Genomic DNA, 23121 nt, shown 5'->3' on the forward strand with positions numbered 1-23121 from the left:
AGAATTTTAACAATTATTTTAATATTCGGACCATAGGCCTATTTATAATATTTCAAGTGTTTGGACATCAAGTTTCATGTTATATCTTTGATTTTGGTATCAAATTGTGTGCAATCTAAAGGCGCTTATTTTAAAACCACTACCAGATTGATCTGATAAAATTTAAATATTTAAAAAATATTTTAATGAGTGACTCAGTATTGCGTCGTTGGAACACATTCAGTAGAAAAATGAGTGACGAGATAATCAGTCTGTGGAACCTCAAAGTGTTAATGGTATAAAACAAGTATGAAAAACTTTTTCATGATGACATGATTTTTCATTTAGTCTATGCAAGATGAACATTCAGAATTTCCATCCTGATACGTCATATGAAGGATAAGACTCGGAAGAAAAACGGTTTTGTTTGTTGCTCTAATAATTGTTTATACTCACCAGAGAGAAGTGTAGCCAGTGCATTAATGGCTAGTCTTGATATACTAAGTGTAGATGGCATAGCATTCTGAAGAGCCAGATGAGAAGTTAGCTCCACAGCAAACAACTGTTTATCCAAGTCAGGAAGTTGGAGAAGCTCTGGAATCCAGTTAAGGCCAATAGCAATATGCATGGAAGGGACTCCTCGCACCACTGGTCCAATCAACTCTCCCGGATAACCCTAAAAAAAATTAAACATAATCAATAATCAATTGTAAATACTCATAAATATTATTCACATAAGAGTCAACCCTGATGAAAAACTCAAGTGTGTAATGTACCAAAGCATCCTTTCTGGGCAGCCTCAGTAGCTCCCTGGTGCACTGGCTCTGGTACCAGAGAAATATAAAAAACAAAATTCTGATGTGCTCATGCAGTGGGAGGAGAGAACAGTAATCTGAGAACATACTAAAATCAAGTAAAACTTCCAATAAAGTAAAAAAAGAAGCAAAACAAACTAACCCAAATTAAAGAGAAATCCAAATCAGCACCACTGATTTGGCATTTAAACAATTTAGCACAATACTATTTTATTTTTCAAGGTTATTCCTCTTGTCTAGTGGAAAAGTATAGATATAATTTTTTTTAGGAACGTTATTACTGACAATTGTTACCTGGCATACTATAATCTTAATCTTCACTTAGTCAATTTTGAAAATAATTTTTTTGGGGGATGGGGAAGAGACGGGGTTCTAAAACAAACTACAGCACATGTTAAACTCAAGTACTGCACCAGCCGACATATTACTGGGGTGTAGTGGTGCGCCAGCTGACACGAGATCACATTAGTGTATCATAAGATTCGAAACTCCCATATTGAGAGAGGTTATCTTGAGATAATTTCGGGGCTTAATCTCTTCCTTCCTTTCGGGGCTTCTCCCAAATAAGCTCTTCGGCTATTAGAGAGAACGTAAATTTCATGGCGAATATTTCTAAACTATCCCCAAGTAGATCGGATCGAAAATGGAATTTATACAAATATTTTTTCTCGTGACTCGTGAGCGAGTCACATCAGCGAAAAAGTGTTATAAAAAATATAGTTGACTTGTGAGCAAGTCACATCAGTGGAAAAGTGTTCAATTAATGTGCTTTAAGACAGATGATGGCATTCAAATTATCAAATGGATTTCATTCTTCATACAAAGCTCACAGTGGTCTTGAATATTTGATTTCATTAATAATAGGATTCTTTTCTCCTATTAATAATAGGATTCTTTACTTGTTGTCATCACACACAACAGCCTCTATATTTAAGTTAATACTGCACTGAACTTTTGTTGGCCAGGTCACAGTTGCTCTTGCCTTTAACATTTGAATTGCAGAAATACCTTAAATTTTTTCTCATTTCTAAAAAGAAGTCGGATATGAGGTTCAGTTCTTATTAGACTTTAAAACACTAATTGTTGTGAAGGAAGAAATGAACACTTGCACAGCATGCAAAGACGGATGAGGTAACTAATCAAAAACATTTAGCAAATGAGAATATTACAGATAATTTGCATTAAAAGAGAAAGAGAATTGACTTGAACAGTAGTTTGCAATACTGTATATGAAACACAGATATATGTACATAACAGATACCAGAACATTTATCAGCAATAAACTATTGCAAACCAACCTGAAAATGGACCAACTTTGCTAATGTTGTATCCTTGAGGAATGCTTGATGGATGTAGGAGCACACAATACTCCGTATTTCCTGAAGAGCCAATGCTCCGGCACCATCCTGAAGCAGAAATGAAGACTTAATACATAATGCCAATAAGATCATACACCCTTTATATTCTTTAGCTATCTATATATTTTTCCACATCTTATCTCTTCTCCTCTACTGACCCATTTTGACAAAGCATTACATGGGTGGCATGTACCTCCAGCTCAAAGCAGGGAATTTCATAGGTCATTATCAGTACAAAAAATATTGTTCTATAAATACAGTACAAATAAAATAATGTTAATAAATATTTCAGATACAGTATAACCATAAAATATTTATCTTCATTTGAGATATTCATTCTCAACTGTAAAACATTTATAGTCTAAGCTTGTAAAGCTCCTAATAGCCAACAACTGGAACAAAATTTACTTACAGAAAGTCTGCCCACCTTCTCATGGTCTTTCATCAGACAAGCTTCTAGCAGAATCTGCACCGCAGAACTTTCCTGAGTCAGAACAAGGGCACCTCGTAACTTTTCTCGTTCTTCTTCTAAAGCCTGTGCTGAAGTTATAGTACTACCTGCAATCTGACTGTGTGGAGTGCTCACTACAGGTGTGTTTTGCATCTGCTGTGATAAGAAAGTACGGGAAGACAGGAGATAAACTTGCAACATGTACATCACCAGTTGCAGGAGGGGTGCACACCTGTAGACAAGAAGTAAATGCAGTAGAGTATTAAGAGGGTAATTTTAATTTGAGCTTTATAGAGTTATGATTATTTCCCATGACTTTGATGTCTTTTCTTGTTAATTTTACCTAAGCAGTGTAATTGCATTACAAATGTATTCAGTGTTTGGACTCAGAACACCAACACCCTTCAATTTTCTAATAAGCAAATACGTACTGTATACCAATTTCCAGCAACAATTTGAACTAGTTGAACTCAAGATTAGATGCAATAGAAGGAATCTCATACAGCTAATGTTGGATGCAATATATTAGGTGTCTGGAAATCAAGAAAATTACATTTTTGGTGTTTGGAGCTGATCAAAATAATGAAATTATTATAATAATATAGAAATGAGTAAACATACAAAAATTTTCTTTGAGCATGAGCTGTTACCCCCCAAAGGTTAGATCCACTAAATCCTCTAGCTAAGAATCATGACAATCTGGAAAATGACATTTTCAGTATTGGGGCCGCAAGGAACTCTTTAATAGGGTTCTATAGAATCATAAGAGTTGCTAAGGGGGCTCACTGGAACAAGTTCAGTCCAGACAGTAATGCTTGCCTGTCAGTGACTACAGGGAGAGTGAGATCTACCTCTGAATGATCCCCTCCTCCAGGTCATTTATACCTGACATGTTAATTACCACTCTCAACATTAATGCTTTCATCATATTTTTCTTAATGTTGTAGATGGAGTTGGATTCAACAATCTCTTCCTTCAAAGCATTCCAGTTGCTACCCACCCACACAGAAAAATAAAACTTCCTTCCATCTCTGACTCGATTGTATGTCCAGCTAAGTGAAAAAATAAACCAGTGTTGAATGTAATGAAACGCCATTTTCTGGGTAAAACCCTGAGGCTCCCCGGAGCTTACTAGGCTGATATGCTAATGTCAGATTTTAGCATCAGTCATGTGTATGGAGTTCAATGAGCCTACCAGGGACCACGAGCCAGAACTTGGCCCCCTCAAAAGAGGCAAGGGGAGCAATGGCCTATAGAAACCCCCGTGTGGTTGGAAGCATTCTGTGTCTGCCATCGACAGAGTCAGGCACCTAGAAAGGTAAGCATTCCAAAACAAACCCCTATTCTGGTGAAAATATTGCTACCAAAAGCTGAACAAATGGATAGAACACCCCTAAACAAAACGAGAAAACGATCATGATGTCACACATCGCCGCGCCGCTGTCTGCGCAGCTCCCCCCTCCTTGGGAGGGGGAAGGGGGAGCCCCAGACCCCACACGCCGGCTATCCACCCTTTAACTCTTAGGCTGGATGTCAAAACACGCGAAAAACCGCCAACCAGAGGGAGGGAGGAATGCCGGGGAGCCTCCGGGTCTTACCCAGAAAATGGCATTTCATTACATTCAATGCTGGTTTTCTGGGAGGAGCCTCTTTGGCTCCCCGGAGCTAACTACCCACAGAGGAAAAAACATAGGGACTTACCCGGGAGGTGGTTGCTGCTCACTCCTCAACTTGAAGTCGAGACAACTAGCTGCAACCGCATACACAAAGCGTCACAGGCTCGACTAGGCCCAGGGACGTTCACAATGTTACAAGCAGCAAGGACCCTGTTTGACCGCCAAAAACCCTGCGCCCGAATGTCAGCCCATGACATGTTTCCAAAGACGGCGGCAAGAGCAGCGAACTTACGAACGTCATGGGCACGGAATAGACCACAGGCTGACTAGCCTTAATAACTCTGAGGACGACCTGAGAGACCCCGCACACGAGAACAGGGAAGAAGGGAAACCGGATTAACCCAAAGCGTGTCTCGGACACAGAAGCCGTGGCGCGCAAATAACGGCGAAGAGCCGCAACCGGACACAAAACATGATGCACCCCGGCCTAACCAACCAAGCATCCACAACCCAGGAAACCCTCCGGAAAGAAGCAGTCTCATTCTTCTCCAGAAAAGGAGACAGCTGCAAGCGAATGAAACCATCACGAAGACCGAAAGAGCAGAAACCTCTGCGCCGGAGGAGAACATGAAGCTCACCAACCCGACCCCCAGAGGCCAATACCAACAGAAAAAGAGCCTTGGAGAAACAATCCTGAACCGAAGGGGCCACAACAAACTGAGGAGAAGAAAGATAAGAGAGCATTCTGTCCAATGACCAGGACGGCTCAAGCGGCACATGAGCAGGCCGGAGGTGAAACAAGTCCCGAGACAGCTTGCAAAACGGTGCAGAAGTAACATCAGTACCGAAAGCAAGCTAAAGCGGCTCTGCCAGTGCCGTACGATACGAGGTGACAGTGTTAGGCATAAGGTGACGGTCCTGGAACAACCAAGAGAGAAAGGACAACACCACCCCTAACAGAAAGCAAAGTAAAACAACAAAGACGCAGGAAGAAACGGAATGACTGCCAGGAAACTTCGTACTGCCGCGGAGACGAAACCCACAGGTGGGACACTAACAAGGAAGCCACCTGACCACCATAGAGATGATAAATTCGAGTCGAAAAATACCATATGTGAAGACTCGAGGAGAAGATCGAACCAGCCACGTAACGTTCCGGTTCGATCAGCAGGGAAAGGCGGAGCCGCAAGAAAACCTCCGGGTTCGGACACCAAGCAAGCAGCACCTAAAACCACGAATGGGCCGGCCACCACTGGGCCAAGAGGACAACTCTCCCCTGGTTAGTCTCCAAGCCAGTCAGGACCTGGAGCAACAGCTGAACTGGGGGAAAGAGGTACAGGAACCCCCACCTCGACCAGTCCTGCTGAAAGGCGTCAACCCCAACGGCCCCGCAGTCGGGAAAAGGCATCACATATAGGGAAAGGCGCCACGAGCATGCCGACGCGAAGAGGTCCACCTCGGGGCGACCGAATGTCCGGCAAAGCCAACTGAAGGAGTCGGCGTCGACTGTCCATTCCATGGAGAGGGGAACGAATAGGGACAGGCCGTCGGCCAAGATGTTGGACACTCCCTGCACGTGAACGGCCAGGAGAGCCAAACCCCGAGAACTAAGCAGAAGAGTCACCTGAAGCGACCGGCCTCAAAGAGCCAAAGACCGCATCGAACCCTCTCGGTTCAGGCAATGAACCACCTGGGAACAGTCCGAATGGAGCCAGATCGTCGACCCGCGGGCGACCCGAATCCTCTGAAGAGCAAACCATACCGCTGTGAACTCCCACACCGTGCTGTGGGCTTGATGGAAGGTCGGGACCCCACCGTCCCTGGCCGGCATGTGAGCACTGGTCACAAAGCCCCAGCCGAGAGACGACGCGTCCATGAACACATCGAGCGAGGCCTCAGGCAGGCAACCCTGAAAAACCCGAAGAGGAAGCTTGGCAACACAGCAGCCGACGTAAGGCCCCTGGGAGTTGAACCCAGCGATCACGAGAGAGGCGGAATGGACGTCCGCGAAGGAACCAGAACAGCCAACAAAGCCAAACCCGACCCGGCGGGTAGACCAACATCGCGAAGTTCAGGCTACCACACAAACCCGGGAGCAACCGCCGAGTGACTTGGGAGCCCCTTAGGAACAGGCGCAAGCGGGACCGCAGCCAGAGGAGACTCCGGAGGAAGAGACAAGGAAGCAGTCCGAGAATCCCACACAAGACCCAGTCACGACCGAATCTGGGAGGGCACCTGATGGAACTTCATCCAGTTCACCAAGAACCCAAACCTGGTGAGCTGGGAAAGAACCAAATCCCTAGCTAGCAGACAACTGGACCGGCTGGGAGCCCAAACCAGCCAGTCGTCAAGGGTAGGCCAACACTCAAACACCTAAAAGACGCTGACGGGCCACGACGACCCGCGTATGGCGTGTTAACACGCGAGGCACCAGATTCAACCCGAACGGGAGACAACAAAAGCGGTAACATCGACGCCCCACAACAAAACCAAAAGAGTCCCTAAACCTCGGATGAATCGGGACGTGCCAATAAGCGTCCCGGAGGTCCAGGGACACCATCCAAGAACCCAGCTCCAACAGGAGCTAAACCTGAGACAGCGTAGTCATCCGAAAGGAGGGGCAATGAACTCAGGGGTTCAGACGGGACAAGTCCAGAATGAACCTCAGGTCCGCACAGTCCTGTTTCGGCACTGGAAACAGACGGGAAACCCATCTGAGGGACGACATCGTTTTGACGACGCCCATGCAAACCCACTCCAAGACGACTCGACAGAGCGCAGGAGAAGAAGCCTGCCCCACCAGCCCCAAACCCCCCAAAGCAGGAGGGGCCACCCAACGCCACCGCAGGCCGAAGGAAACGCCCACAAATCGTGGGACCAGGTGTGAGCGAACAGCCCAAGCCTCCCCCCCATCACCCCGTCAATGGGGCGAACCGCAAAAGGGCCGGCGCCCTTTATGAGACCCAGAACCCCGCACAGGTAGAACACCACGCCGACAAGCCGAAGGAGGGTTTGAAGGTGGAGCCATGCCCGAACCTGGCGCCAGTGGCCTACCACGATGAGAGGAACCCCGAGCCCTGGCATGACCCCTCTGGGAAGGTCCACCACGGGACCCCAGGAGAACCAGCAATTTTGACATAAGACTGCAACTGCCCAAAGCAGCCTGAACATACTGCGCCATGGCCGCAGGAGCGAAAAGCAGAGGACAAAAGGGCGAAGACATCCTAAGAGCCAGGGCCCAGGCCGATTCCAGAGAGGAGGCAAGCACCGCCTGTCGACACGCGAGCCGAGAAGCATAAAACTGGGCAACCGCATCCTACAAGATCGGCGCAAACAGCTTCAACAACGCAGCCGACGCGCGAGCGGCCGAGCCCAAGGCACCGGACCCTGGAGCGACCCCAAGCCAGTCCGAAGACAGCTCTAGGAGGGAAAAGAAGCGCAAGGCCGAAGCCAAGATGCCCATGGTGCGCAAATCCTCGGCCATCGCGCAGCCTAAAGGGAAGGAACCTGCACACGGAACTGCAGAACGCCAACATCCCTTGAAAGGTCAGGAGCAAACAAGCACTCATTGAGGTGCTCAAGGTCGACCTCTAGGAACACCTGAACCACAATCAAAACTTCGCACCACTCCAGCGTGCGGGAATGACAGAACGAATCCCAGGCCTCCAAGGCAAAAATAGGACAGTTCACCAGCCAAGACGCCTCCGGAACCTCGTAACGGGCCCAGAAAGAGAACGAAGTCCAAAACCTGAAAGATGACGGATCCATCACCAAGGCGTAATCCGGGTCACGCAGGAGGTAAGCCACTAGGGCCGCCCGCACCGCAGACAGTTGGATGTGGGAAGCCGAAAACCTCCGGAAAGACGGAACTGCCGCACCCGAGGGAACACTTAACCAAACCCGGGGAGGGGCAGACACCAAATCCAAGTCGTACGCAGAGGGGGAAAAAAGAGAACCCCACTCCTTGTAACAATAAGCCCCGCTCTGAGGGTAGAAAAACCCAGGCGGGGTCCAGTGGGGCCCAAGGCCTCCAAGTCAGCCCCTCTCCTGCCCCAGAATCCCCCTCCTTGGGACCTGAGGCAGAGTCATTTCCCAGAGCACGGGCCCTTAAAGAAAAGGCCAATGCAGCCGAGTAAGCCAAACAGAAGGGGGACCACTGGTCAGAACCACAAGCTTCAGCAGAAAGATTGGACTCGAAGGCCTCCATCGCCACACCAGAAGGGGCATCCTCCGAGACCGCCCGAGACTCAAGACCATCTAAACCCTGCCCCGACTCCGAAACCCTCAGACGCTTCAGCAGGGAGGGGGGAGGGGGAACCAGAACAAACCACCGAAGGGCAAGAACAAGGGGGCGCAGACTGAACCAAACTCGCTGGAAGCGATGGGGGACTCCGGGGTCACATCCATCAGACCAGTGCACCCCCCAGGGGTTTCCCAGGGTCCTGAGCGTTTAATATAATAGGACTTGCGCTCAGGTAATCTCAGGCAGGGTACTGCTAACCAGCACCCAAGTCTACCAAACAACCTTCTAAGAACTGAACCCCTGGGACGTGTACACTCATGGGACCTAACAGGGAGAACCACCGGAAGAAGGAAGAACACTCAGTACACAGGGTACACAGGGGACATAGGGGCAAGAACAAAGGCAGACCCCCCCCCCCACCAGGCAGACAAACAAAAAGAAAAAAGAAAACCCCACAAGAGGACAGCGTACTCAGGCAGAACAGAGCTGGCCGCCATGATTGGTGAAAACAAGCTGCGCAGCACCCTGCGCCCCACCAGTGCAAACTGCCCCTAACCCTAAGGCGAACAAGGGAGACAGAACACCCGAGCACTTAAAGGGCGGCCGAAAACCAAGCAGTAAACGGCCTAGCAGGGGCAGAACCCGAGGAACTTGTGGAAGGTGGCCCCAAGCCCCAAGAGCAGTACTTACAGGGCACCTAGTGAAGGAAACCCTAGGCACATGCAGCCTGAGTACTGGAGAATCACTCCCGGCTCATGCACTACCTAGAAGACAGTCACCACACTCTTAGGTACAGTGCTGAAACAACCACCAGAGCCGGAGCACACAACCTCAGCCTCTAGCATCAGCCGAAGAACTGATGGTGAATAGCCGGCACGGTAGGTCTGGGGCTCCTCCTTCCCCCTCCCGGGGAGGGGGGAGCTGTGTGCAGACAGCGGCGTTGCGACATGTGACGTCATGATCGTTTGCTCGTTTCTTTTAGGCGAGTTCTATCCACTTGTTCAGCTTGTGGTAGCAATTTTCACCAGAATAGGGGTTTATTTTGGGACGCTTACCTTTCTGGGTGCCTGACCCGGTCGATGGCAGACATAGAATGCTTCCAACCACATGGGGATTACTATGGGCCATTGCTCCCCTTGCCTCTCTGAGGGGCCAGGTTCTGGCTCGTGGTCCCCGGTAGGCCCATAGAACTCCATACACATGACTGATGCCAAAGTCTGACATTAGCATATCAGCCTGGATAAACTCCGGGGAGCCAAAGGGGCTCCCCCAGAAAACACGTTCAGAGGCAGAGAAAGAAGGCAGGAATGTAGAAGCCAGTTAAGTGGCAAAGGCTGAACACAAAAACAGCAGAAAGACATAACATGCATGGGAAGTGCCCCTAAAGAAAAAGAGGGGAGAAATGGTGTGAAGAGCTGAAGCACCACTCCAGCGAAGAGATCCGGCAGTGCAGACAACTGACAAAATGGAAAGACCCCATGAAACCACATACTTCCACATTCAAGGATGCACAGACCAAACCCACCAAAGAAATGGCAGATAAGAGGGAAGGACAGAGATCTCGGGAAATCCTAGAGCGCAAAAACACATGAAAAATGCGTCCAAGCAGACCAAAATACCCAGCCTTCAAAGGTAAACATGACAAACAAGCACTGCCCTGGCGACCAGGCATGTAAACAGGAGAGTAAAATGGCCACCAACATAAACAACGCAACCACAGACCGGATAGCGTCCGAAAACGCATAATCCAACGGCAAATATGACTAAGCCCCGAGACCCCTGAGAGAGGTCCCGAGGCAGAACCCACATTCAAGCCCACCACTCTTGAAGAAAAGGTGGATTCCAAGGGAAAAGCCTCAAAGAAGCAGGTCCGCTGGAAAGACCCAGTAACCTCAGCGAGATAATCGGGTTCTACGGCCTCCATCTCTGCATCAAATGGGGCAGCCCGAGTTTCGTTCCCAATTAAACCCTGCCTCGACTCTGAAACCCTCAGACATTTTGGAGCTAGGAGCAGGAGGGGAAAGAGCAGGGCGAACCACACCAACAGTGGAAGGAATGAAGGGTCAAGGATTGAAACAAGGCCGAAGCAACCAACGCCCTCGGGTCCCTAAAACCAAAATGGGGCATTCGAGTGGGTGACCAACCTAGTGCTTTGCAAGAACGTAAACCTACCTTGCAACACAACAGCCGCTTAACCCCTAAGATCTTCCAAAGAAGAATGGGGAAACAGGAGAACAAGAGGAGCACAAGACCAGCACAACTCCAGGTCAAAGGTGTCGGCGACCCAACAATCAGCATAACGGAGGCAAAACAGGTGATCGTCACCCTGAGACAAGGGCAATGAACAACCCTCAAACTCACACAAGGCGAGATGGGATTCGGAGGACACATCCATTGGTCACCCGAGCCTCGACGGGGGTTTCCAGGGCCCGCAGGGGAAGGTGTCACTACAGGAAGCCCAGGCACTGGTGCTGCAAAGTCAGTTGACCCCCGTCTATATACCAGGCAAAATGGCCCCTGTGAAAGAAGCAACCTCGGGGATCAATTAGAGGACTACCAAACGGAACCTAGGCATACCTAATGGGAAGCCAGGCAGCCCCCACCAGGCTAGAAAGACTCTCAAAGAATGAAGAAGAAACCCCAAAAGTGCTACACAATAACAGGAGGCCAGACAGAGTCACGGTCGCCGCTTGTAAGCTAGCTGAGCAGCACCGTGCGTTCCAACCAGTTATAAACACACTCTACCCAAGGCCACATAAAAGAACCAAGATCACCGCTGACCCCCAAGGGCAAGGCCTGTGTCAAGCGACAGCAACTCCTACGAGAGTAAAAACCCGAAAGCCTCAGGAAAGATAACCCCTGAGGCCCCAAGGAATGTAAGGGAAGGTAACCCTAAGTGCATGCAGCCCGAAGTACTGGTACTCCTGGCCAACGCCCCAACACACGTCAGGTACAACCACTAGTGGCAAAATCCTGACAGGAAATGGCAGCCAGAGTAGACGTTAGCCTCAGCCAGCTTCAGTTGACGAACTGGCGGTCTAGCGGCCAGGGCCCTGTGCAAACAAATGGTGTGTCGGGTTGATGATGCTTTGCTTGTTACCTGGTTTTTCTTGGGGGGGGGGGGGGATCCTTGGGCTATGTTCGGTCTGGGTTGCACTTTTCTACCAGTTGGGGGTTTGTTTTGGGGCACCTACCTTTCTGGGTGCCTAATCCTGGTCGATGGTAGACATGAATATACTCTCAAAGAGTAGAGTTTTCATAGGCCATTGCTCCCTTTGCCTCTAAGGATACCAGGTTCTGGCTCATAGTTCCCGGTAGGCAAGAACTCTGTATGACTGAAACTCCAGACTAATATAGTCCTATATTAACTATCAGTCCGATAGCTCCAGGGAGCCGATGGGGCTCCCCTCAGAAAATATGGTGTTTAGATATGGACTTAATTGTTTAGATATGAAGGAGTTAAGTCTTAACAAAACTCCATACTGACTGAGCAGCAATACTGACAAATCCTTTTATGAGATTTAGTAGTAGAGATTTAAAGACACAGTAAATAGAAAATAAAAGTTTTCTAATATATATTTTACTTTTCATACATACCTATATACTCTATCGTCACATCTAAGTACATATAAAGGGTCCAATATAATATCATCCTCTGTGAGTGTCTTCCTTGATTTGCCAGTAGTTTCTTCTGGCAGAAGTCCTTCTACAGTCATCGCCCAAAGACGACGGGGAAACAATGAATTGAGTCGCATCCATATTTGTCTATATGTATCTGAAAAGGTAAACATAACATATTGTAAAGAAACTGTAGGCTAATATAATGCATAAATTTACAAGTAATGTGCTTTATGAAACAAGTTACTTACTGAGTAATTATAATCATGAATACTTAAAAAAAGTTATGATTTCTCCCAATTACAATTTCTTCTTCAGTTAGCCTTTACATTTTAGCAGCACTTGATGATCTAGCAACTCATTCATCAACTCCACAGTGACTTTCAACCTGCCATTTATAAGCACTCTGCCTCACACTGCTGCTTCTACTTGATTACCGTGCTGCGCCGAGTTTATTGTGAAATTCCCCCAGTGTGCATGAAATAAAGTGTTCCTAAAAAATTCTTTTTTCTTTGTAAAATGATAAATTCCCTTCCCTGAACATGTCTATGTAAAAATAAATACCAAATTCCACTTACTTTGACTGGCTGTGAGGACGTGGACAAGGTGCGTTGTGATGTCATCAGGGCCTGGTCGCCCATGCGTGAATCGCCCAGACACGGTTGCGCGGGCCATTCAAGCACCGGGTGTTGCCACAAATATATTTTCAATTATTTGTTTTATGTATTTCTAATGCGGTTTTATTTGTTTTTTTATTGTATATGATGCATATCTGTGTCCTTTACAATATGTATGCAGTAGAACGTTCATAATGTTCCATGGAACTGTGATAAATGTGTCAGTAATGTGTCCACAATAAATGTTTATTGTCACAATATTACTTGTTAAAAATTCACTAAAATTACAATACAGTATGTGCAGTTTCACACACTATTTACACAGTAACACACTGTATTACACACTCAGTACTTCGGAAGTGAGTAATAAGCAACGCAGTAGTCCATGGTATACAGCGCGACTTCGCTCTCAGTGCACCAGGTACAGATAAATTTTCGCTTCCTGTTTCTTCATTCTGTGTTACTTGGTTGATAGGGTTCTGGAAGTTTTTCTACTCCCCAAGCCCAGCCCGAGGCCAGGCTCGACTTGTGAGAGTTTGGTCCACTAGGCTGTTGCTTGGAGTGGCCCGCAGGCCCACATACCCACCTCAGCCCAGTTGGTCCAGTACTCCTTTCAGGAAACAATCTAGTTTCCTCTTGAAGATGTCCACGGTTGTTCCTGCAATATTTCTTATGCTCGTTGGGAGGGTGTTAAACAACCGTGGACCTCTGATGTTTATACAGTGTTCTTTGGTTGTGCCTATGGCATCCCTGCCCTTCACTGGTTCTATTCTGCATTTTCTTCCATATCGTTCACTCCTGTACGTTGTTATTTTACTGTGTAGATTTAGTACTTGGCCCTCCAGTATCTTCCACGTGTATATTATTTGATATCTCTCTCGTCTCCTTTCTAGTGAATACATTTGGAGGGCTTTGAGACGATCCCAATAATTTAGGTGCTTTATCTCGTCTATGCCTGCCATGTTAAGGAGTTAAGTCTTAACAAAACTCCATACTGACTGAGCAGCAATACTGATAAATCCTTTTATGAGATTTAGTAGTAGAAATTTAAAGACACAGTAAATAGAAAATAAAAGTTTTCTAATATATATTTTACTTTTCATACATACCTATATACTCTATCGTCACATCTAAGTACATATAAAGGGTCCAATATAATATCATCCTCTGTGAGTGTCTTCCTTGATTTGCCAGTTCTCTGTATTCCCTCTATTCCCGCTCTGAGGGAGGAAGTGAGTACTGAGCACTACTCAAGACGGGATAACACAAGTGACTTGAAGAGTACAACCATTGTGATGGGATCCCTGGATTTGAAAGTTCTCGTAATCCATCCAATAATTTTTCTGGCTGACACAATATTTGCTTGGTTATGCTCCCTAAACGTTAGGTCATCAGACATCATTATTCCCAAATCCTTGACATGCTGTTTTCCTACTATGGGCAGATTCGATTGTGTTTTGTACCCTGTATTATGTTTTACCATACCTGAGTACCTGGAATTTATCACTGTTAAACATCATGTTATTTTCTGATGCCCAGTTGAAAACTTTATTAATATCAGCTTGAAATTTTTCAATGTCTTCAGCCGAGGTAATTTTCATACTATACTGATTTTTGTGTCATGGGTAAAAGATAATACGAAGCTGTGATTTGTATTTTTGTCTATATCTGATATGAGAATAAGGAAAAAGCAGTGGTGCAAGGACTGTACCCTGAGGTACAGAGCTTTTAACTGTGCTTGGATTAGATTTTGCGTGTGGGCTTGCAAATAACGCACTCACGTACACCCTTGGCTTTAGTACTTGTAGGTTGTATGTAGCCAAGCTTGTAAAGCATAAGGTAGTATTGAAAAACTTGAAGAGATTCAGCTTGCCTCAAAGAGTGTCCATCAGTCAGAAAGAGATTCAGCTAGCCTCAAAGAGTGTCCGACAGTCAGGAAAAGATTCAGGTATTCTTGAAAATATCTATGGAAAAACACCACCATGGAAGCCGCTAACACTGTTCATCTATGCTACTTGTATCAGATGCATCATCACTGAATGCAGAAAATGATTCATCTATGTATCATCTAAATAAATTGGAGATAGCATAGGATTGCAAGGGTGAGGCTCAGAGCTACAACTGAATAAGCTTGCTGTATCGTCCTCAAAGGTGTTGTATCACTTGCATCCGACCTTTGTGTTAGGTACTTATTGCGCTTAGCTTCACCAATATTATGATCCTTATGTTCTTAAAACATTAAGGTTTGAATTTCACCGACAGAGATTCAGAGCGTTATCTTTCAACACTGCGTCGGACAGGTGTTTGGGAGCCAGAGGCGCGTGCGCCACCCAAGGTTGCTCATTCAGTACTAACCCAGCCAGCAGCCCTAGGGCATTCTGGGAATTTTTTCCAAGATGACTGCCTCTAACTGGAGGTCCTAAGAGTCCATTTCGTACACATTTAGAATGGGAATGGAAAAATCAAAGAGAGTTTTCTCAGTTGGCGTCGTTTCCTGCCAACCGAGAATACTCAGCTGGCACAGTTAAGTGGTTAAGGCAGTGTGTGACAATAAACTTCCTTTTGCAATTTATCTTGTCAGTGGAAAAAAACAGCGTTGAATGTAATGAAACGCCATTTTCTGGGTGAAACCCGGAGGCTCCCCGGAGCTATCCAGGCTGATATGCTAATGTCAGACTTTGGCATCAGTCATGTGCATGGAGTTCTGTGGGCCTACCGGGGACCATGAGCCAGATCCTGGCCCCCTCAGAAGAAGCACGAGGAGCAATGGCCTATAGAAACCCCCCTGGGTTTGGAAGCATTCTATGTCTGCCATCGATCAGGTCAGGCACCCAGAAAGGTAAGCTTCCCAAAACAAACCCCCTATTTTGGTGAAAGTTGCAACAAAAAGCCGAACAAGTGGATAGAATTCCCCAGAAAAGAAATGAGCATGACTTCACACGTCACCACGCCGCTATCTGCGCAGCTCCCCCCCTCCCCGGTAGGGGGGGGGGGGGGAAGGGGGAGCCCCAGACCCCCACACCGGCCATCCACCCTTCAGTTCTGAGGCTGGACATCAAAACAGACATAGAATGCTCTCAACCACAGGGGGGGAGGGGGGGGGGGGTTCTATAGGCCATTGCTCCTTGTACCGCTTCTGAGGGGGCCAGGTTCTGGCTTGTGGTCCCTGGTAGGCCCACAGAACTCCATACACACATGACTGATGCCAAAGTCTGACATTAGCATATCAGCCTGGATAACTCCAGGGAGCCGAAGGGGCTTCCCCCAGAAAATTGACTTTTGGGGCAAAATATACATGTGACTATCAACTTGCACTTACTCATCATCCACAAGATACAATCCTATCCAAACATGTAAAGTGTCTTCAGTGGTAAGAATAGGTGTGCTTGAAGGCCCACCATAAACATTCTTCATGCTAATTTACCTGCCACAATTGATTAGAAACTGCTACTTGCTTGTACTCTAAAACAGTGTTGAATGCATGTGGACTGACCTCAGCAAACACATCAAGAGATAAGGTAAGAAACATAAAAAAAAAAAGAAAAAAAAAAAAGAAAATGAGAGAGAAAATAGAGTAGCTTGCTATGGTACTGTAGTGTGCATGCAGCCAAGTAGCACTGTAGTGCATACAGCCAAGTGGCACTGTAGTGTGCATACAGCCAGGTGGCACTGTAGTGTGCATACAGCCAGGTGCTGTAGGGTGAGTATAGCCAAGTGGTGCTGTAGGGTGAGTATAGCCAAGTGATGCTGTAGGGTGAGTATAGCCAAGTGGTGCTGTAGGGTGAGTATAGCCAAGTGGTGCTGTAGGGTGAGTATAGCCAAGTGGTGCTGTAGGGTGAGTATAGCCAAGTGGTGCTGTAGGGTGAGTGTATTTGCAGAGAGAGAACCTTCACCAGTAAAAGGACATTACCCTTTTACAAACCCCTACTCTAACTTCCATGGGAGACTCGGACACAGTGGCATCTGGCAGGTGATAGATAGATCTTGGAGGCCAGCATGTTAGGCTCAGGCTTGCTGGAGCCAGAATTAAGCTTGGGGAGCTCATGTGGGAGGTCGCTCCCAGAAACTTTAGTATTAAACCAATAAACTCTGACCTGACTTACCTAATACTTTACGTGGTACTCCAGGCAGCAATAAGCACTTAATAGAAGCAGTAATGGGAGCAGCCAATAACCAGAGTTGATGAGGTGGCATTCTCATCAAGCGGTCCAGCAATACCAGAAGTCGACCAGGTTTATCTGCTGCATCTTCCATTGCTGATAAAACATTCAAAAGGTCAAATAAAGTTAAAGCAGAATAGCTAATTGTCTAAGCTTTCTTGCTATAACAATCATCATATTTTAAAACAATTTTAATAGAAAATGACCATTTTCAATAAAGATTTCCACTGTAAACTACAATCTTGATTTTTGTAATGTAGATACCAGGAAACAAAAACACTAATGAATAAAATTTGTGTTTATCAAATACAGTATGCAGTAAGAGAGATAACAATGCCATTTAGATTTCAATTACCTGGTAAATTGGCTGTAGTAGAATCATTACATTTAGGGTGGTTTGCCTCAGTAATGAAATGATCTCAGATCCTCATGTGCTCCATGCAAGGTTAGATCAAAGAGGCCCCTGTTCCAGTAGACAATAAATGTTTCACAAGTACCTACCAATGGAAAGTCTGATCTATAATAACCAGTTACCTGGATCTTATCTGGAGAGGGGTCTCGGGAGTTCTTCTATTCCTCGAGCCCAGCCTGAAGCCAGGCTCAACTTGTGATAACTTGGTCCAACAGGCTGTTGCTTGCAGCTTCTTGTAGGCCCACAGCCAGGTTGGACCAGTACTTCTTGCAAGAACTTATCTAATTTGTTCTTGAAGTCCACCTTTGTTCCAACATTACTTCTAATGCTTGCTGGGAGAGTATTGAACAGCTGTGGACCTCTTTATGTTCAGTGTTCTCTGATTGTGCCTATGGCACTTCTCCTCACTGGTTTTCTTTCACATTTCGTTCTGTACCTTTCACTCCAGTAAGTTGTTATTCTACTGTGCAAATTTGGGACATGGCCTTCCAGTATCTTCCATGTACTGTATGTATTATTTGATACCTCTCATCTCCTTTCCAGAGAGTACATCTCGAGAGTTTCCCTGAGCCCAGGGAAGCTACTGAAGTGGGTACCCAGAAGGAGCAGTGGTTACTATAGTACAGAAATGCGTTAGTAAAAGAAAATGTTCTGAAAGTTTTGATGCATGGGAACTAATAAGGCTACCCAGAACTGTTAAAATAGAAGAGACAACAATAGGAGAGAGATAATATAAACAACAAACGTCATTCTTATTCTAAATTCCCTGTGAACGGCACCAGTCCCTGCCACATACAGGTGGTGAGACACCACAAGCATGCATGCATACATACTAACCACTATATTTACTAATCAACATGAATTCAACATGACAACAATAATCCCTAAGCACTACTGGGACAGGGTAACTCATAAGATGTCTACTCAAAGAAGGAATACTAAAACCCCAGAGAAGTTAAATTTGGTGATTAACTGGGATTGCTGATGGGGCCAGGGAAGGGTACCTGGAAACCAGAGCCAAAAAGAACAAGACAGGAAGACACACTCATGGTGATTATTATACAGTATACATATACTCATGAAATGTATAACCCCAATCCAAGACAAAAGTCCAAGTGAAAGCTAGCGACTTATGTTAGAATCCACAACAATCTCAGCAGAAGCTTACTGCAGCCCTGTGTTCTATGGTTTACCTCTTAATAATATAGAAAATTTTACATACACAGCCTAGTCTGTGACCAGTTTTTCCTGGTGATCGCCTGCTCGCCAAAGATATGTATCTTCATAGTCTAAAGGGCCACAAAGCCTTGAGAGCAAAGACTATCTGTTAACTCCAGTAGACGTTAAGCATCATGTTAAGCATCAGTGAATGCTTACATGTTAAAAAATTAATACTTAATAATCCACAAGATGTGGATATTTAAGCACAGGAGATCTGAAACCAGCCAAACAAGTTAATAATCAGAAATACCTACAGCCTACTGGAAAGTTCAGGTGGCACTGTGATAACATGCTCGCCCCACACATTGCAACCAATTTAGCCTAAGTTCGAATCCTGGCCAGAGAGTATTGACCAGGCACCATCTTTAACTGTATGCATCTGTTCACCCAATAGTAATTGGGTACCTTGTTGTTAAACAGCTGGTGGGTCATGTTCCAGGGAAAGTAGTGGGTTAGGCCTACAATGAGCTATGGAAAGGGAAAGGTCTCAGCCTGAAAATGTAGGACTGGTAAATTTGTGAATATCATCCTAGAGGCACTTGTGCATCAGTACATTATGCCAGCCATAAAAGAAAGTGAAGGAGCTGTCCCATCTTCATTGGATCTTGCATTCACTAGTAAACAGCAAAAAAGCTTTGACCTACAGTACCTGTCTCCATGAGGTAAGAATGATCACGTCCTACTGGAAATGAAGTATGCCTCTCATTATGACATGTAGGACTGGAGAAAGGGGAATATCAGAGAAACTCGACTAAACTGAATACATTATGGATAAGTTAGCTCTTTAATGGATTTTGTTGGGAAAGGAACCAAAAGAGCATTATGCAAAGAAAACAAAACTTTATTTATAGTCAGAGTACCTAATTTGTTTTATTTCAAAAGAAACAAAGGACTGAAAAACAGAACTGCTTATCATAAATTGTCAAAAGGCCACAAATTTAAAAGGGGGAAAGAGATGAAAGCAATATGCGAATTGACATAACCCAGTAACATATCAGAAATACAAATAAGCTGAAAACCACTACATAGTTGTGAGAAATCACGTTCTATTAATTTATTATAAGTAAACTGCATGTAAATAATATAATTCAGATATTAAGAATGAATATCAGATTCATAGATATTGCAGGAAATTTGAAAAACACTTTCAAAAGTTTGACTTCCCTTGTATGAAGACATAAAAGGGAAGTCAAGGACTTCACAGTACCAAACATGCTATAAGACTTATGGGCACACCTAAGAGTACCTAGATTGTTACCACATGAAGTAATAAACTACTTGTGAATTTAAGCAGAAACAAAGCAATTCAGCAAGGCAAAAATAATCGCTATTTATTAAAATGGTGACAAAAAAGACCCCATTTAACTACAGACAAGTATCAGTGACCAGTATAAAACCAGCGTTGAATGTAATGAAACGCCATTTTCTGGGTGAGACCTGGAGGCTTCCCAGAGCTTACTAGGCTGATATGCTAATGTCAGACTTTGGCATCAGTCATGTGTATGGAGTTCTATAGGCCTACCGGGGACTACGAGCCAGAATCTGGCCCCCTTTTCCATGGGAGGGAAAAGGGGGTGCCCCAAACCCCCCACGCCAGCTATCCACCCGTCAGTTCTGAGGTTGGATGTCAAAAACGAGAAAAACCGCCGATCGGAGGGAGGGAGGGATGCCGGGGAGCCTCTGGGTTTCACCCAGAGAAAATGGCGTTTCATTACATTAAACGCTGGTTTTCTGGGGGGAGCCCCTTCGGCTCCTCGGAGCTAACTACCCACAGAGGAAAATTTTAATAGGGACTTACCCAGGAGGCAGTCGTTGCTCACTCCTCAACTCGAAGTCGAGACAACTGGCTGTAACCGACATACCAAAGTGACGGACGCCCGACTGGGCTCCCGGAACATTCACAAGGTAACGGGCAGCCAGGACCCAGTTCGACCACCAAAATCCCCGCCCCCGAATATCAGCCCAGGACATGTTGCCAAAGAAGGCAGCAAGAGCAGTGAACTTACGAACGTCATGGGCATGGGGATAGACCGCAGGCTGGCTACCCTTAATAACTCCACGGACGACCTGGGAGACCCGCACCACCGTGAACAGGGAAGAAGGGAAACTGGATCAACCCAAAGCGTGTTCCCGGACACAAAAGCCGTGGCATGCAAATAACGGCGAAGAGCTACAAACAGACACAAAACATGATGCACCCTCAGCCTAACCAACTATGCATCAACAACCCAGGGACCCCGCGAGCAGCCGCATCTAACAGCCTGGTTGATCAGTCCAGCAACCAGGAGGCCTGGTCGACGACCGGGCCGTGGGGACACTAAGCCCCGGAAGCACCTCAAGGTAAGGTAACCCCTCCTGAAAGCAGCAGTCTCATTCCCCAGAAAAGAAGGAGACGGCTGCAGACGGAAAAAATCACGAAGACCAAAGGAGCAGAAACCCCTGCGCCAGAGGAGAGCATGAAGCTTCCCTACACAACCCCAAAAGGCCAATGCCAACAGAAAAAGAGCCTTGGAGAAACACTCCAGAACCAAAGGGGCCACAACAAACCGAGGAGAAGAAAGAATAGAGAGCACTCTGTGCAACGACCAGGATGGCTCAGGTAGCTCATGAGCAGGCCGGAGGTGAAACAACGCATGAGACAGCTTGCGAAACGGCGCAGAAGTAACATCAATACCGAAAGCAAGCTGAAGCGGCTCCGCCAGTGCTGCACGATACGAGGCAACAGTGTTAGGCATTAGGTGACGGTCCTGGAACAACCATGAGAGAAAGGGCAACACCACCATAACAGAAAGCAAAGTACAACGACAAAGACGCAAGAAGAAACGGAAGAACCACCAGGAAACTTCATACTGCCACCGAGACGAAGCCCGTAGGTGGGATACTAACAAGGAAACCACCTGATCACCATAGAGATGATGATAAACTCGAGTCAAACATACCATACGTGAAGACTCGAGGAGAAGATCGAACCAGCTACGTGATGTTCCGGTCTGATCTGCTGGAAGAGGTGGAGCCGCGGGAAAGCCTCCGGGTTCGAACACTGAGCAAGCAGCACCTGAAACCACGGCTGGGCCAGTCACCACAGGGCCAAGAGGACAACTCTCCCCTGGTAAGACTCCAAGCGAGTCAGGACCTGGAGCAATAGCTGAATCGGGGGAAAGAGGTACAGGAACCCCCTACCTCGACCAGTGTCCTGCCGAAAGACATCAACCCCGACAGCCTTGCAGTCGGGGAAGGGCGCCACATACAGGGGAAGGTGCCTCAACCACGCCGATGTGAAGAGGTCCACCTCGGGGCGACCAAACGTCTGGCAAAGCCAACTGAAGAAGTCGGCGTCGACAGTTCATTCCGTGGAGCGGGAAACAAAATGTGACCAGTCTCCGTGGTGTAGTGGTAACACACTCGCCTGGCGTTCTGCGACCGCTTTGTCATGGGTTCGTATCCTGGCCGGGGAGGATTTACTGGGCGCAAATCCTTAACTGTAGCCTCTGTTTAACTCAACAGTAAAATGGGTACTTGGTTGTAACAACGATTCTTCGCGGTGGGGATCGTATTCCAGGGACCTGCCCGAAATGCTACACGTACTAGTGGCTGTACATGAATGTAACAACTCTTGTATATATCTAAAAAAAAAAAAAAAAAAGAGACAGGCCGTCGGCCAAGACGTTGGACACTCCCCGCATGTGAACTGCCATGAGAGCCAAACCCTGAGAACTCAGCAGACAAGTCACCTGGAGTGACCAACGCCAAAGAGCCAAGGACCGCATCGAACCCCCTCGGTTCAGGCAATGATCCACCGGGGAGTAGTTTCAAATGGAGCTCGATCATCAATCCATGAGTGACCCCAAATCCTCCGAAGCGACAGTCACACCTCTGCGAACTCCCGCACTGTGCTGTAGGCTCGATAGAAAGATGGACCCCACTACCCCTGGCCTGGCCTGGTGAGGAACTGGTCACAAAGCCCCAGTCAAGAGACGACATGTCCGAGAACACATCAAGCAAGGGCTTAGGGTAGGTGCCAAGGCAATGAACCCAGAAAAACCCAAGAGGAAGCCTGGCAACGCAAGGCCCCCTGAGAGCCGAACCCAGCAGTCGCGAGAGAGTCGGAAGGGATGTCCCCGAACAAATCAGATCAGCCGAGGAAGCCAAACCAGACTCGGTACCCGTGATGGTAGACCATCACGGCAAAGTTTAGGCTCCTGCACAAACCCTCGAGCAACCTCCGAGTGACCCAGGAGCCCCCAGAAACAAGTGAAAGCAGGAGCGCAGCTGAAGCAGAGACACTGGAGGGAGAGACAAGGAAGCGGTCCAAGAGTCCCACACAAGACCCAGCCAAGTCTGAACCTGAGAGGGAACCAGATGGAACTTCTGCCAGTTCACCAGGAACCTGAACCTGGTGAGCTGGGAAAGAACCAAATTCCTAGCGAGAAGACACGCGGACTGGCTGGGAGCCCAGACCAGCCAGTCATCGAGGTAGGCCAGCGCCCGACGACTGAAGAGACGCAGACGGGCCACCATGATCCGGGAAAGGCAGTGTGAACCCACAAGGTGCCAGGTTTGACCCGAATGGGAGACAAAGAAAGCAGTAACCGAGAATGCCCCACAACAAACCCGAGCCAACCTCTGAACCG

The 23121-nt window shown here is 46.8% G+C and overlaps 1 protein-coding gene across 2 annotated transcripts in view; it reads right to left on the reverse strand.

Annotated features, from left to right (window-relative positions):
* Positions 1-23121, reverse strand: part of IntS2 (integrator complex subunit 2) — a 96451-nt gene that overhangs the window by 8905 nt on the left and 64425 nt on the right. The window contains exons 14-18 of one of the 2 annotated variants that reach the window (XM_045745558.2): positions 16801-16953; positions 12060-12237; positions 2565-2835; positions 2093-2200; positions 436-655 (exon numbers count right to left, since the gene is read on the reverse strand). In XM_045745558.2, the coding sequence (XP_045601514.2) occupies positions 436-655; positions 2093-2200; positions 2565-2835; positions 12060-12237; positions 16801-16953 (930 nt within the window). The remainder of the gene's footprint in view (positions 1-435; positions 656-2092; positions 2201-2564; positions 2836-12059; positions 12238-16800; positions 16954-23121) is intronic. The other variant, XM_045745559.2, reaches the window with a different exon arrangement.

Source organism: Procambarus clarkii, chromosome 16 (genome assembly GCF_040958095.1).
Source record: "Procambarus clarkii isolate CNS0578487 chromosome 16, FALCON_Pclarkii_2.0, whole genome shotgun sequence".
In the NCBI taxonomy this organism is placed as follows: domain Eukaryota; kingdom Metazoa; phylum Arthropoda; class Malacostraca; order Decapoda; family Cambaridae; genus Procambarus; species Procambarus clarkii.